At 40.1% G+C, this 17,279-nt stretch overlaps 1 protein-coding gene across 3 annotated transcripts in view; it reads left to right on the top strand.

Moving 5' to 3' along the window:
• Positions 1–17,279, top strand: part of LOC108790770 (dystrophin-like) — a 505,563-nt gene that overhangs the window by 378,700 nt on the left and 109,584 nt on the right. For all 3 annotated transcript variants that reach the window (XM_018561111.1, XM_018561113.1, XM_018561114.1), the window contains one exon: positions 772–846. In XM_018561111.1, coding sequence (XP_018416613.1) covers positions 772–846 — 75 coding nt within the window. The remainder of the gene's footprint in view (positions 1–771; positions 847–17,279) is intronic.

Here is a 17,279-nt window from a genome sequence, read left to right on the forward strand (position 1 = left end):
TTAGGACCCGGAGACTGCCAGATGACCCCGCTCGGAGAGCCGCACACCGAGCAGCAGTGACGCGACGCTCGGCGAGGTAAGTAAGAAGACGCGCTGGCGCTGACTCGAGTATAAGCCGAGGGGGGCACTTTTCACCCCAAAAAATGGGCTGAAAATCTCGGCTTATACTCGAGTATATACGGTAGTTCATTGTTGAAATAAGCTGACCAGTCTAGACCAGCCTCTCTCATCCAGAGTGCCTTGAAATATTGCAATGGTAGGACTGAGGACACTGATGTGAAGGGGACTTCTGATATAAAGAGGTGAATCAAGTCTAACGGGGCTCCTGTTGTGGGGGTGAGGGGCTTATGAAGGGGGGGGAGGCTTAGTGATGTGAAGAGGGGACTCTGACGTGAAATAGGGGCACTCTGTTGTGAAGGGGAGCTCCTGATTTGAAGGGAAGACTTTGATGTGGAGAGGGAATCCCCACTTTTTTTTTTTTTTAAGGTGTGTCCCTTAAAATCCATTACATTTTGGACTAGTGTGCCTCAAGATTTTGCATACTTTTAAAGGGTGCCATGACTGAAAAAGGTTGAGAAACGCTGGTCTAGTCAAGGCCGTAACACAATTGCTGTGATCTGGTTATTGTCATCTCTTGTTTTCTGTTATTTTAAACATAGGTTTGGTCATTATGTTTAGATATGATGCATTATGATCTACATAAAATGTATCAATGTTTTATAAATAATATTTAAAAATACTAACTCCTTATTTTTCTTTCTCTCTCTGCAGCTGATCTGAATAATGTCAGATTTTCAGCGTACAGAACTGCCATGAAGCTAAGAAGACTGCAGAAGGCCTTGTGCTGTAAGTGCCTCCACTGCCTGTTCTGCTATCTCAATATCGCTTCTCCTTCAGTCACTGCTTTTTCCCTCATGAACTGACTTACAAGTGTTTAACAGCTAGAGAAGAAAATTTGTAGTTTGTTGTGCTTCATAAATAAATTACCCAGAGCAATGCAGCAGCTGGTTAATGATCTTTAGATTCCTGATTATATTTCGGCTCTGTAATTGAACTTGGAGTTAACATTTGTGTGCTGAACTTTGTGTTACACCTAAACAATCAGATAACATTATCAGTTTAATGTGCCCCACTGTTTTGTCTCTGTCCCAGGAGAGACGCATTGCAAAGCCTTACAACTAGAAAACACTACTGGGTCTTATTTATATTGAGAAACTCAATTTTTCTATGGATTTTTGTAACTGCATAAAGCAGCCTGGGAAAAAAACCAAGTACACTTAAAATGACTGTCATTAAAATGTAGAAACTCAGCAACCACTAATGCGGTGGTTGATCAGTTTTGCTTGCTATTTTCTTCAGGATTTCCAAGGCAAAGGAGTGCAGTCAGCTATGCAGGTACAATGCAACCTCCCTCCAGGACTTGAGCTATCCTATGTCTTTGACATCAGGGCACAAAGGAAGCGCGTTCAAGCAGTTTCCAGTCAGGCTTTGCAATCAAAAAACGTAGTTGGCATTAAGGGGGCTGAGCGATGGCATGAGTTGCATGGTGTCGCTGGTAATTCCTGACAGCTACTAAAGCTGGCCATACACTAATAGATTTTAGTACGGACCTTTATCTAATTGCAAAACCTCATCAGAATATTAGATAATGCCATCCGATAGGTGACTAATTTTGTTCAAAATTGCATTTGATTTTAACTTTTGGTTGTAGAATGAATGGAGTTTTCCGAATGAAAAATACATTCACTGTTAGTTTTGTTTGCAAAACTTTCCATCCTGTTTCTTTTTTTTTTTCTCTTACCACTACGGTTGAAAACAGTCATCAATTTGACACCATTAACTATTAGAGAATTGAACAAATATTCTGAAAACAAATATTTGCTAATGTAATTCTACTGGTATATGGCCAGAAAATATGATGCTATACAGATGTCAAGGTACATGTGTTATATTGATTTTTAATTTTCTTAGGTGAACTTCCTCTTTATTATATACTATAATAACTTCTGTGGCTCATTTTACTAGTGGACTATATAAATAATATTTCCAAGGAGGTGTTGGTGATGGCAAAGTTCAATGTGTGATGAACGTGAATGCATGTAGTCAGCTTGTTTTTTTGTTTAACCTCCCTGGCGCTATTCCCGAGTGTGGCTAGGGGTTAATTTTCAGTACCAAGAGCGGTAATCCCGAGCCACATTCGGGATTGCGCAAAAGTATCACTTACCTTGTCCCTGCGAGTCCGCGGTGTCCTCTGCTGTGTTCGCCCGGCCGATGCCGGCATTCGGCTTTCAGTTTTGTTTTTGGGCGTCACAGCGGGGGGCGGAGCCAGCGGGAAATTCAAAAGTGCAAACATGACATTTACACAGAATACACACAATACAATAATTACATATTAGGGATGCACAGATACTTTTCGAGTACCAGTGCCGATACTTGGCATTTTCATGACAACTACCAGGGTTGCAGAGGTTGCAGCTGGGACCTGGCTTTGGCACTCCACCACTGTCCTGAAATCATTAGTCAACTGTCACATGACAAACAAAAATGTATCAGTACTCGTACTTGTAAGTACTCGGCAAGTACCAGTACTCGTACTCACAAAACTGGTATCTGTGCATCGCTTTATTTATATTCATAAAAACAAAATCATACATTAAAACAGAGATGTACAAATCCCAGGAGCTCCGTGTGCTCCTTACACATGACAGCTGCCTCCTAATTTTTTAATTTTTCTCTAGTGTAGTCTTGGAGCTCAAAAGTATCGGTACATGTACTCGTACTTGTACCGAGTACTGTACTTGGTATCTGTGCAACCCTATTACATATATTTATCAAACTATTTCACTTCAATTTTGTCCCTAGAGCTTTGTCCAGTGCCCTTCCTGCACTTTTACAGTACTCTATTGACTGTGGTACGGATCAGGCAGCGCCCCCAGAATTCCCATTTACTGGACCATTTTTTTATTATTTTTTATAATTATTTATTATATATTTTGGGCTATACTCGTCTTATATGACGAGTATAGCCCAAAACCTATATTTTAACACAAACTGTAGGGGGTCGTCTTATACGCCGATTCGTCTTTTACGCCGGCAAATACGGTACTAAGAATTACAGGCCTACAATATAAAACAACAAATTGCCATGAAAAACAATGTACTGCTTTGGCATGCTAAAATCCTGCATAATCATACCGCCAGGGAGGTTAAAGTATAGATGAAAGAAAATTGTAGTTTCAATTCAATGAGTGTAATCTGGATTTGTCTTAATATTGGACTCCTATATATGCCGTTCAGGCTCTGCTGTATGCACATGTAGTGACAGAAGGAGAAGGCAGACTGATGAGATGTCATGCTTGTCCATTCAGTAAGCTGGGGTTTTGTTTGGATTACGCTGTAGTTGGGATTAAGGTAGGGCTGGATAAACCCCTAGCAGCGAGTTGGCCAAAGTGCCTTCAAAGTTAGTGCTGGGGTCTAACTTTTGAGTTGGTTTTGTAGTTGTGCCTATGTCTAAAAAAGAATTCTGCTGGCTTCTGAATTGGGCAGACTGACTCCTGAATTTCATATTGATTTGTTTCCCTGGATTAAGGTCATACACAGTTACACTGACAGGGAGGGGTGCCTGGGTCGCAAGATTGGTTGCACAAAATTATAATTTCTTTGGTGGGAAACCGTTTTTACATATATATTTTTTTACTCTGTATTTAGAAGTTTGCAAAAAGATAAAATCTAGTAGGTGGAAAATGAATATCGGTACAACCTATATCTTTCTATCAGAATGCGGAATTTATTTTGTTCATGTCTACATTTTATTAAGATAAGGGGCATTCATACAGAAAATTATTTGTTAATGGTCGGATTTGCCGTGTGCTTAGCAGTTGTTTTTTGTTTTTTTGTAAACGTGAAGAAAAGTAGTGGGTGTACTTAGGAAATTTACTTAGCTTAGGAAATGTGAACTGTATATTTGAACAACCAATGTTTTCTTCTATGTAAGATTTGACATTGATATATTTTTCTGAATGTTTAGCCTCCATAAAGTTTTATTTTGTCTCCAGTACAGTTAATGTTTCTCGGCACATGGTCAGATGTGGGTATTTACAAGATGTGCATGTATGGTTTTTACTTAAAGAAATCTCTATCGTATAGAAATCAGGGACGGTTATGCATGGTGAATTCATTGTACATGTTTTTATGGATACAGGAGAAAAATTCAGTCAACTGTGTAGTACAGAAAGTTTATGTAAATTCATGAAGCCAGAGAGAATCAGTCCCTGTATATGTTTAATGCTGGCTTTATTTGTGTCAGTTGTTATGTGTGTGTCAGTGGAGGCCCTGGAAGTCAAGCCTTTAGTGCGGGCTTCGAGAGTCAGGCTTGTGTATTGTCATGGAAACCAGAGGATTCCTTGCAACTTGATTGCTGCTAAAAGCACGGCCATCAGCAACTCAGCATGCAGGGTGGACAAGCTGACTCTTAGGATTTTACAGCAAGCGAAGTCAAGGGTTCTCCCACCTTCCTATGTTTATTATTTTTACCATAGGCGTGTATATTTAGAGAGCGGGGAAAAATGAATTCATACACCAAGGTTGAATCCTAGTATGGTTTTTTTTTTTTTTGGGAGTGGCAAGTAAGTTTACTTCACTGTTTAGGAAATCTGTACTGAAATATACAGAGCTGTCATTGTTCTACGTCTAAAGTCAGGTATACACATTTTATTTTTTTTGTTCAACCTGCGGGCTGAACGAAAAGATAGAACAAATTCCTCCATCAATGTTTACGGGCATTGATGGACGAATCCCCTGCTGTTTGTTGTATTCTAACAGGGGCTCCCGGCTGCTGTCTTAATACTCCAACAGAGGTAGCAGCTGATTGGAAAATTTTCCAACTGAGGATGCAGGGTGGATTGGTGCCAAAAGGGGCACCCACTGTGTGAATTTCAGCCGGTTTATCAGAAACTGGCCGAAAATTGTCCCGTGTATACCTCACTTAAAGGAGAACTATGAGGTGAGTGGTTTTCACTCACCTCATGGTTCTAGCCGACCTGTGACAATGAAACATGCTAGTTTGCCTGTATCTCCAATTCTTCCTAAGTCCCAGAATAAGTCACAACTCATGATTTGCATGCTATCTCTAGGTCAGTGCCTCAGAAAAGAATTCGAGACACTGCCTCATTGTCCATTTAAGGCAAAGTGACACTGTCTGCAGATAGCCCACTTCCCGGACCTGTGTTCTTACCAACCAGACTCTTGTTACCTCGCCATTGCAGAATTCCCACCTGCCTAAGCTGTGTTGTCATTTGGTGTTGACAAACACTGGATGATGCCATTGTCCCTTCCCCCACTTGCTACAGTGCTCTGGCCTGGTGAGTGGCCACTCAGGGCAGGAGTATTGCCCCATAGGAGAGGTCCCATGCTCCCCCCATACCCCTGGAAGCACTGCCTATGGGCTTAGGTTATGAGATTGGGTCTCATTAAGCCATTTGGTCACATGCCAGCCATGCAATTGCAAAAGAGAGGTCCGTAATGGCAACCTTTTATATTCTCCCAGCACAAATTTCCTTTAACATAAACCTTTACATTCGCCAAGCAGGTAAAAAGTGCTACCCTCATATTACACTGCAAAATGTGCAGTCTAAGCAAACCAAACAGTGGTGTTACGAAATGGAAATGTCCACTCTTTGACAAAAGCTAGCTGCTGAGCCTCCATCTCAAACCAATTCTTTTGGCCTGTGAGGTATAGAGAGAGCAGTGGAACATGACTATCACAGGATGGCCTGAAGTGTCTTTGATGTTTGGGAAAATCATTGGGTCTCTGAAGACAGACTAGAGCAGAGTTCTACTAATTATGTAGCAGTTTAGAAGCTAAAACGTTCACACATTGGCAAAGGAATGGTGATGATGCTCCTGTTTTATCTTCACATACCCACTTTGTATAATTATATGCATTTTTTTAAATAAAGGCAGTTTTCTGTTAAACGTGCAGTGATTTCACTGATTGCAGTGATGTATAAAGGTGAAAAATGGTCGATAACAAGTGTCCAAAGCCATTGCTTGGGTTCCAGATTCCTCACATGCTAGGAAGTTTCTGAATTTCACCCCTAAAAGTGTTCCTAAAAGTACAGATTTTCTAGTCGCTGGAAACGATACTTTCAATGTCCTGGCAGTTCCTACAGTAAAAGGAAAATATACCTTACTGCCTTGGTCGCCTCACGAGGAAAAACGGATTCTGAAAGAAATTACCTGCTACAGAGTGCTGTATGATTGTTTGCAGAACAGGCAAATATTGCATTTCATTACATCAACAATATATTTGCCTGAACATTGACGCCACATGCCCCCACTGGTCTGACACATTCTGGCATATTCAGTTAGACTAGGTGCAGTAACATATAGTTCTTTCTTTCAGTGATTTGATGTTGACCAACTGAAATCTGGTTAGGCAGGGTTACCACTCTTTGCAATCTAGGTTTTTTTGTTGTTGTTTTTGAATGAGCATGGGTGTCCTTTATGAAAACTAGAGGAGAGCCTGTTAATTCTGTTAAATTCCACATTTTGGATTCCCCACTTCAGATTAAAGGAGAACTATGGGGTTAAGGCTTTTCCCATAGTTCTCAGGGTAACGGGAGGACACAAACTAGCGTCCTCCCGTCACCCTAGGCTCAGTATACCGCGAGCTGTAGCTCACGGTATACTGAGACGCCGCAATTATGCCGGGATCCTCCCAGCTGCGTGACTGACAGCTGGCTCTGCCTATCTAGAGGCAGAGCCAGCTGTACCCGCCCCCTCCCCTGTCCGTTCCGCCAGTCAGCGCTGGCAGATCGGAGCGTGGAGAGGGGAATCCAGCCCCTCCCCCTGTCACGGCAGAGAGCCGTGACAGGATCAAGAGGTGAGGGAACCAGGTATGTGTTCCCTCACCTCTCGATCTACTGAGCCGACCTGTGACAGTCTCATTGTCACAGGTCGGCTTAGAACTATGAGATGAGTGGAAATCACTCATGTCATAGTTCTCCTTTTAAATGCAAGTTGTGTGCCCAAAGTTGAATAAAAGCTGAGGTTTGGTTGGTTGGTTGCTATTTGCAACAGTGCTGTATTTTTCTTCCATTTGTTAGGCCCTGTTACCACCTTTTACGTTTTGTTGCGCGTTCAACGCTCTATGAACGCTCCACAAAACGTACAAACTTGAAAATCCCATTGTTTTCTATGGGTATGGTTCACACCTTTCCGTATTTCAGCCCGTATGAACGCGCTACAAACGGCCTACGCCCAAAGAAGTACATGTACTTCTTTGGGGCGTTTTGGTCTTGCGTTTCCATTGGGATACAGCCAAGTAGCCCTCGGAAACGCGCGTTTGTCGCACTGCGAATCGCGCATATTCAATACGCCTAGGTGTGAACCCAGCCTTACAGATCATGCCAATTTCTAAGAACCTGTTTTGTACAAGGAGACACAAAAAGAATAGAAAGGATTACAGCTGGCTTTATAATGTGTACTCTGTGTTTATGTTAATTGCACAGGATTGTCAGCTGAAAACAGGCTGAAATATGTTTTTGCCTGTCTGTGTATCTCCTTCAAGGCACAGTGGGGAGGCCTTTGCAGCCTGCAGGAACAGATAACATAAAACGCTTGCATCTTACAAAATCTGCACATTGTCATGTATTTTTGAATGCTACGGACGCACCGAGAAGCTCAAATGGCCCATCACTAGTTGTACTACCCTGTTCTAGCATAAACCTTACAAACACTACGAAGCTTTTTCAAATGGAAATTGTAATTTTTTGAAGGCAGAATGACCTTAATACCATTTCAAAGATGAGTTTAGCAGAGCGGCGTAGCTTAATGTTTGAGTGGAAAGCATCAGAAGTGTATATGATTTGGCAGCTGTGAAAATCAATACATATTCAAGGCTCTGCTGTCTGTTTTTTATGAGTTGGAAACCCAGTACTGTACTTCTCGTAAGTAAATTGAGGTTACCATATAGGCTCATAGGCACAATGACCCGGAAGAACCTAAAATTGCATTTGGTTTTGCTGTCAGAAGCCTTTGAACTACTGTGTTGTATATATTATTTTTGTCCCCGGAGAAAGTAATGTCTGTGTTCATATATGCATGCTCATTCAGTGAGGAATGGTCGCATTGACCAGTTTATATATTGTACTTGGCTCCTTGTGATGAGAATGATTGTGCTAGTTATTTATTACCTCAGCCATTTTTACTATTCAATATGGCAATAAAAACCATAATCATTTCCCTCTGCAAGAAAGAGTTATGCCTGGCTATTGCTGAAATGATGGGAAAATGTGAACTGCTTGAATCCAGCACTGCAAGGTAATGTGCAATTGAAACTATTCATTTGTTACTGTAGCCAAGAGCAATATTTATAGGGTGTGGAAATATGTTCTTTTGTTTGTATGGAGAATCATTGGGGTATGGTATATGTGGTAAGGTAATTTAGCAGAACATTCTGTCAGAATTTTTTTTGTGGTTTATAGGGTAAAAGTGCATTTCCACATGGTATTGTCAGTATCTAATTAAGGTTTTATATTATTTCTGGAGAAGGCTAACAGATGGTTATGCACTGTGTTTCCGAAACAGTTGTATTGCGAAAATAAAAATGTGTAACTAGCCAGATTTTTTTTTCTAGTTTTTGATAGATTGGTGGAGGGTTAGAACTTCTCTCTAGCTTTGTTGGAGGTTTTATTGCTGTCTTTCCATCAGGAGAATTTTCCTGCACTTCCTGTCTAAAAGGGCACAGCAAAAAGAAAGGAGAAATCCCCAAAGGAGAAGAAATCCTACCTTTTTGACTGTCAGCACATGAGCAGCAAGTGTCCCTCTTGGAAAATACTGCCTCCTGTTCTGTTGAAAAACGAAGATTTTGGATTTTGCCTTATTCAGGGGTGTGGAATTCGTATCGCCTGACGCCCGGGACACGTAGTTCCGGGCAAGTTGTTTTTTGCACTGGTTTAGCCCTGCTACGGACAAGTAGCAGGGCTGGTTTTCTTTGAGCGCCGAGAGCGGCGCTGCGAGGGAGGCATGACTGGGGTGCAATTAGAAAATAATGGCACTGCCAGCGTGATCGGCAGTGGTGTGCGATCCGTGACCACCCAGCCATGCGCTCGGTTTCGTCCCCAAGTCTGCACCAACCCTAAAGGGTAAATTCACTTTCCCAAGTAATTTGGGAAAATGGAATTACCCGCACACATCTCCCTCCCACTATACTTACCTTTCAGCAAATGGTCCTTCCCGTCCACCAGTACGGGTGTACTATCTGTACCTGTTCTATGTATTCTGAATTTCGCTCGCAAATTGCAAGCACTCGTTGGTCAACGCAGTCACCTGACGTCACTGACCAATGAGAAGCGCTTCTTAGCACTGCTAAATAGGATTTTGGTTAAAATTATTTTTTTTGTATCAGTACAAGTAGATTGTCATGAGGGACAAGTAGATTCGGCCCCCACTTTAGTCCTTGGACTAGTAGTTTTTTCCAAAATTTCCACACCCCTGTTATTCTTTCTATAGTTGACAATGACCCATATAGGTTGAATCTCTCCAGTGACGACACAAACCACAGTAAAAACCTGATCGGGGGTTCTTGCTTTTCATCACTCTGTCTAAAAGTGGGAACAAATGTGTTTTTTCAACTGGAATTTTCACTTGCATGGTGAAATTTAAATGTCTAATGGCTTGGAATGTCTAATATAATCAGTGCTATGTAAACTCACTGATTCATTTCTGTTTTTCACTGCTGTGTCAATGTATTCTCACACCCCCTGTATCTGGGAAAACAAGCCAATCTGCAATCTAATAAGACACATGACAACTAAAAGCTGTCACATGCCTAGGTAAGGAAATGTTCCTGTTTTTCCACACTGATTAATTATTTCTTACAGTTCTTCATACTCCGTTTTATATATATTTACTATAACCAGGGAAAATGGCCAAGAAAAAAAAAAAGCTGGCCGATGTTATAACCCTTAGTAAGAAGAAGAAAAAAAAAAAAGTTCTCTTTAACTCAGAGACAAAAATGTAAATATACAGTTGAATACATATATAGGGGTGATTTTATTTGTGCCAGACAGGACAGCTTACCTGTTAAAATGGAGCATTTGTTTAAAATGTCCAGGCTTTTTTGTGTGCTTAACACACTTCCAGGCCCTGAACTACAAATACATCTGAAAGATAAGGATTGTTTTTTGCTTTCAATGCAGTTCACAGGATGTAACAATGACAATGCATTCTGCCAAGATCAACAGATGTTGCCTTTTTATTTTCTAAAAATGTTCTTACCCTGAAAAATGAAAATTTAATACAGCCACCATACCCAAGGACTGGTAAGCTGGTGGGTGCCAGCTGTCAGAGTACAATAGCTGCAGCAGGAGATTCACCCACCAAAATCTAGTGCAGCATTTCTCAACTTTTTTTCAGTCATGGCACTTTTTAAAAGTATGCAAACTCTCTAGGCACCCTAGTCTAAAATCTAAAAACCGTCAATTTAAAAAAAAGACGTGTGGTCCCTCCAAAATCCATACCAGACCCTTATCCAAGATAAGAGCCAGATATAGTTTTTTTAAGAAGGAACCCCCCAAAAATGTGGGCTGCACATCAGAGTTCCCCTTTACATCAAAAGCCCACATTCCTATTAGGAGCCCCTTTTACACTAAGAGCCGCTCTTCACATTAGGGTCCCCCTTTTTCACATCAGAAGCCCCTGCACTTCAGAAGCACTCTTCTCATTGGAGGCATGACGATGTGAACATTTCAAGGCACCCCTGAGAAAACCAGAAGGCACCCTAGGGTGCCACCCTGATTAAGAAAGGCTGATCTAATGTGTATGGCTAGCATAATTCTACCCATTCTAATATTTTAACTCCATACAGATCATAGTCACATCATGTATATCTTACAGCCTGAACTTAAAAAAAAAAAAAAAATTAGTCCAATAAATTTGCTCTTTAAATCAATCACTTGAATACTTTATCTAGGACATTGTTTTATGAATATGTTCTTATAATCATCTGAAGAACTAAACAATTTGTAGTATCCATTCATTTTTTTTGTTGTAAAAATGCCTAATGTGCCAAAGTTTCTATAAAAGCTCATCGGAATAGGAGTACATACAAACCTATGAAAACAAATTCCTTCCCAATTCCTGTCCACTAGTATTTGAGAAAATTTGCATGTATAGCTGAGCAGATGGAGATAGCTTTAAGTGACGAGCCCATAAAAATAGCCTTTGCTGCCAAGAGATGTCTTGGAATTGGAAGACATAAGTATAGCAGTTTCAGGGAGAGGATCTCTCGAGTGAATTGATACGAAGTGTGTGCTTTACCTCATTGTCATCCTTGTAGAATAAAGATTCATTGAAAAGGTGAACCATTGGTAATCTGGTTACGGGATACAGTCATATATTAACTAAGTCACCAGCGTGCTGCAAACAGGGAAATTTATATCCTGCCAAGTAATCTGCTTCACCTTCACTGGTTGCTGCTTCATGCCATACATAAATTATTTTAGCCTGGGGAAATATATATCCAATCCCCGTGACAGTGGAAGTTGGATTAAATCAATACTGAGGCATTCACTCATCGTATAAGTATGTATAAAGGGTGTTTGGAAATAGAGGACTTTTTTTTATAAACCATGTTAGTTTGAAAACTAATTTGAGCCTTTATACAGAGCATCGCAAGGTGCAGAAATATAATCCAATAAATTGGAAGCTGAGAATCTTGTTACCTTCACACATGTGATTGTAATATGAAGGTAATCTGTGTGTGTTTGTAGGCGTGTAAGTAGTTACACATTATATCTACAGAGAAACAGGCTATGTAATTTAGTTTGCAATTTGCTGTTAAATATCAAATTATGTATTATTAGATCAAGTATCCCAAAGGTGGTATAGTACATTCTAATGTAAAAGGAGAATTTTGATCCCAGTTCTAGTAAACAGAAATGTGAAAGCACCTTCTTCATGTATTTGTGGATATCACAGTAGCTAAGTAGTAAGCACTGCTACTGTGCAGATTTGGAATGCCAGCAGAAGCTTGTACAGCCAACACTCAAACACAACTGAAGTAATTTGGTATGTGCAGTCCAGTGTAGTGGGAAATGCAAAAACCTATGCATTGGTAAGACCAAACATCTGGCCCAGCATTGGAGGGTAAATTCTGGAGGTCAGGACTTATCAGTTTTTCTACACCCTAAAGAGAAAGGACATGCTCATTGTTCAGTTGTACCCCTCTCTGATCTTCCTAAATAAGGATTTTTTATATAAAAAAACAATTCTGTCCCAGCCTTCAGTGCACCTTGTTAAGTGGATTATATACACTAGAAAAAGCTTCAACCTGAGAAATTACATGCATTGTGAGTCAGGCAAGTACTTTAGTTCTCTAACGGTGATTGGACCCTGATAGTTTATAAACTCACAATGAGACCTTAGGGCTGGACAAATCCCAGGAGCATGTTGTCAATGGAGCAAAAACCCTACTACCTACTGGACCGAACATACTGGATTCTGAACGCCATATTAATTTTTCCACCCCTGCTTTGAGGCACGCTTTATTTTCTCCCCGTATACATACACACTATGTAATACATGCATGGAGATCTCCTTGTAGGGGCCCTTTCATGTCTCATTTATGACATGCTTACTGCATATGTTTTCACATGACTTGACACATGCAGTAGTTTAAAAGCACTGGGTTATCTCTGTTCATATTTACCCTATAATTGCAAATGCAAGGTAACAATAAGTTGCCAATACATTGACTATGCCATTCTTATTTTATATTCTTGTTCTTTTCAATGAAAAAAAATCACAATTTTGCAACAAATAATGCCTAGCAAACCTTTGGTACTCTACAAATTGCTTGTAGGGCATTTCTCTTTTGAGCTTCTGTGAACCTCTTCCCACAAGAGTTCACAGAAGCTTCTTATTTCTTTTTGATTTGCTTAGAAGTAGGCTTTGGAACCTTGTCATGCTACAAGGCAGTAATCCTCTTGATTTTATTTGTTTTATTAGGCATTTTATGTATTTTGTCCATAAAGGAAAAACATTTAGAAACGATGGCCTTTACTATATATAGTATTTTTGCAGAATTTTGTTATGCTGAAATATAATGTAAATTGTGTGAAACAGGTTATCTGACAAAGGTGGGAGTTAATAGTATCTGCTGCTGTAATATTTAGGGACAGGCTCATTTATTTCAAAAGGCATATGTTATTTGTAAAGTGCTGTAACAAATGTTGGTTATTAAAAAAAAAAAGTGATTCAATTACTGTTAATGTGTATGCAATGTGGTCTTTAAAATGGAAGAGATGGGATGTTGCATATGCTCTATATTGTTTTGCCTACCCGAACTATTGTGTTTTATTGTGCCCATATATCCAGTTTTAGTCTATTTTTTATCAAGTTGAAAAACTTATAAAAGTTATTATTAGAAGGAAAACTTTATTGTACTTGACATGGAATTGCTTCACAATAAACATACCACATAAACATACTACACGAGTGTAGTATACATAAAAATGAAAAAGTGGAGAGGTTTAACCAGGTAGAGAACAGGCACCATATTATTGGCATGACTTATGAATCTGTATGGCTGGTAGATGTTGGCATTGACAATTCCAACATTCTCAAGGTAAAACAAGGAAGTGATAGTGACTATGGAGAGCTAATCAACATGTTACACGAGATGAGCAGCCATTTGCAAAGCTTCTAACATTGATAAAGGGATCATCTTATGTTACAGCAGACCTAATGACCTAGGAAATATAAGACCAAATGTCCAGCAGAGGCACAATATATAACTTTGCAGTAGCACATTGTCTCAAAATATTGATATATTGTATTGTCCTGTAGTGGAATATTATATCATGATGAGGTTGCACATATCACCCTGCTGTGCCACGCTACTTCTCCACTTTACCCTTCCATGCAGTACTCTTCACACCTCCTTAGGCCAATATCACACTATTGATCCTGTTGCTGGTGAGAACTCGGCGGGGACTGGATCACTAAAAATGGCAGACGGGATACTTGCTTGTGTCCCTCCTTTTGCAGGCTGGATGAGCGAGCCATGAGTTACCAGACAATGAGGAGTATTGGTTTTGGTGACATGTCCACTACCAAGACTGACTTCCAGGAAACAGTGAGCCAGTGAGGTGCTAAGAGCATGGGGGCTTATGAGAGTTCATTATTCTTCCAGGTTAATCTAAATGTTTTGTTGAGGATTCATTATTGTGACACTTTTTTTTTTCTTAACACTAGCAGAACGGATAATGGGATGGAATGCACACTGATTATCATTTCATTTCCCTCCGTCTGAGAACATCTTTGTTACAGCCACTCTCAGTCAAGGAGAAATGCATGAACAATACCTTTTTTCTTAACCTGGTGAATTCCACAGTAGAAAACATTAATTGTCAGAGTTTTTGAGATTCCCAGAGCTGGGGGTACAATCATGCTGTGACTTCTCTTGATCTCATTGATGCAATTGCTCACAAGTAGCCTTTTGTGTTGACACCGGAAGGTGACAGTCCCATTTTACCAACCTGCACTATTCAAAAACACGTAAAACAAAAATGTGTGCTCCCCTGCTCCAGAAGTTGGCAGAGTGTGAGATATCTGGTAGATAAGCATCATGAGCATGCTGGAGAACAAAATTAATAGGAAAGAACAGTTCTGCATAATGTAATACCAGACAAACATGTCCCCCTAATCTTATATATACCATCTATGAAAACATGGTTGGCAGATAATACAGCTAATCAGAGTTAAGGGTATTAGCAGAATAAGTGTTCCCATAGACCTGAAGGAGAATTATGAGGCGAGTGATTTTCAATCAGCCTCATAATCTGAGCCGATCTGTGACAATTAAACTGTCACAGGTCGGCTCAGTAGATTGGGAAGTGAGCGAACACATACCGTCGCTCGCTCACTTCTCGACCTATCACTGCAGAGAGCCGTGACTGTCACTCACGGCTCCCTGCAGGGATTCCCCCCTCTCCGATCCTCCAGCGCTGACTGGCGAAACGGATGGGGGAGGGGGCGGGCACAGCTGGCTATGGATAGGCAGAGCCAGCTGTCAATCCCGCAGCTGGGTGGATCCAGACAGTATTGTCGGGATCCGTCCCGGCTGCGGCGTCTCAGTATATTGCGAGTTGTAGCGTGCGGTATACTGAGCTTTGGGTCACGGGAGAACGCTAGTTTGTGTTCTCCCATGACCCTTAGGAGAACTATGGGGAAAAGCCCTGACCCCCATAGTTCTCCTTTTTTAATATGCCTCCTTTCTGTGAATCCGAAAGACACCCAGCCATTCTCAGCGAAGGTATCTGCATGTCTTCCATCACAAAGCCAAAAGATAAGGAATACACCCCTCATATGTTGGATGTGTTACGGTAGTGAAGCATGCAGATACCATCTATTTTAGGAACAAACATAAAACAAATGAAATGTCACACCTTTTTGCAAATTTGAATGTGCAATTACTAAATTTGCTTAATTTCTCAAATTAAGAAACCTAATATGATGACATGTAGGAAACGTTTGGGCACCCTTCCACTTCCAGTGATCGTGTTTTTTGTTTTTCTTTTAGTTAGTGGTTGTCAAAACCTAATTGAATTGATAGGCCTTAGTCCAGGTCAGGTAACTGCAATTTAAGAATTCCAAAACATTCTCTGACCCTTGAGTGTACACTGATTTTCATAGGCTTCAGTAAACAATAAGGGTTTTAAAATAAAGATGAAACGAGATTACTTTTCAAATCACATTTATAATGGTTACAATAGGCAAATAAAGCATATTTATGTGCTATGTAATGTTTGTTCTTTAAATATACTGTTCATTTTTTTAAACTTAGAATGTCATGAAAACAACTCATTTGATTGGGAGGGGGGTTCCATTTTTTGCATTCAGGTGTATAGAACATGTTTACCGTTTTCCACTTTTTTTAATCTGACAGTAAACTCCAAGTTACCTGGCAGATTCCAGATAACTGTACTTTCTGGTTGCTTGAGAGTTAATAAAGGTAAAAGGGTAACGGCCGGCAGCAACATATAAACAAAGAATTTCATTAGCAAGTAAATGTAGTGGCCAACAAAAAAAATTATTGTCCCCTTGTCTATCAAGCAAGAGCAACAAAAAATCGAGGACATATATTAGTCCTCGTTTTTTTTTTTTGCCAGTTGCTTGAATACCGGATAATGGGCAATTTACTGTTTGCTTCTATTTTTGGTAAATTACATTAGAAGAAATTTGCCTACTTTTTTGTGTTTGTTTTTTTTTAATGAGCTGTTTAAAGGATTCCTTTTTGTGGTTAGCGCATACCATTTCTCAGCCAGCCCAGTTTACAACCTTTGATCAGTAATTTTCAATAGCACAAACCCTGCTTTTATTAATGGACTGAAAGAGCTTGGTGTTGCTGTACATCTGAATTCCGAGTCTTTTTAGCTTAAGTGAAGATGTCCTTCAGCTGTAAAACCCTGTTTGTACTGAAGGAGCATGTTTGTTTGTTTGCCTTGTTTGCAGAGTAAAGGTGTGTGAATCTATACTGCTTTGTGGCAGTCACGTCTGCTACGTCTTGTATCTTGAAGCGCAGGAGGACAGATGGCTTGGAATAAAGTGTTCTAACTGTTTTTAGGACGTTGCTATTAGTGTGAAAAGTTTTGTTAGCAGTCATGCAGATAATTGAACTGCCACCCAAAAGCTTGAGGGGTTCACTTAATTACCATTGATCCTGATTCCCAGAGGAGCTAAGCATTTAGCGAAAGCCTGGAGTTAAAGGTGTTCTGAAGACAACACAGCAATTCCAATCTGGTTAATAAATTGGTATTAGACTGAAGTGTTTGTGTGCGACCCATGGGGAATGTTGCTGATAAACAGGCCTTTCCTTGATTTGCTGATGTCGGACAAGGCACGAATCTCAGCATGGTTAAGGTTTTATTTGTCAGCAAATTAAGAGACAATGCTTTGCAGTCTCCCAAATTAGCTTTTGTTCTGTTAAGCTTTATAATAAGCTAGGAACTTTTTATTCATAAAGGCTCTGGGAAAGCATATTTTTCACCATCCAATTAGAAAGACACATGAACAAATGAAGACTGCAGATGCTGATTCATTTTTATTGTCGTCTTATTAGATCAGTATTTTTTTCTTTTTGTTTCATTATTTTTAAGTGTGATGTGGTTTACATCATTTTTATGAATTTGAGCTTGAAAATGATTGTCGGAGGATACAACTCCAAAGCCACTAAAAGGAAAAACAATGCTCAGCTTTTAACAAGCTTTTCAGCA

The sequence above is a fragment of the Nanorana parkeri genome, unplaced genomic scaffold (assembly GCF_000935625.1).
Source record: "Nanorana parkeri isolate BGI_ZX_2015 unplaced genomic scaffold, ASM93562v1 scaffold500, whole genome shotgun sequence".
NCBI lineage: Eukaryota > Metazoa > Chordata > Amphibia > Anura > Dicroglossidae > Nanorana > Nanorana parkeri.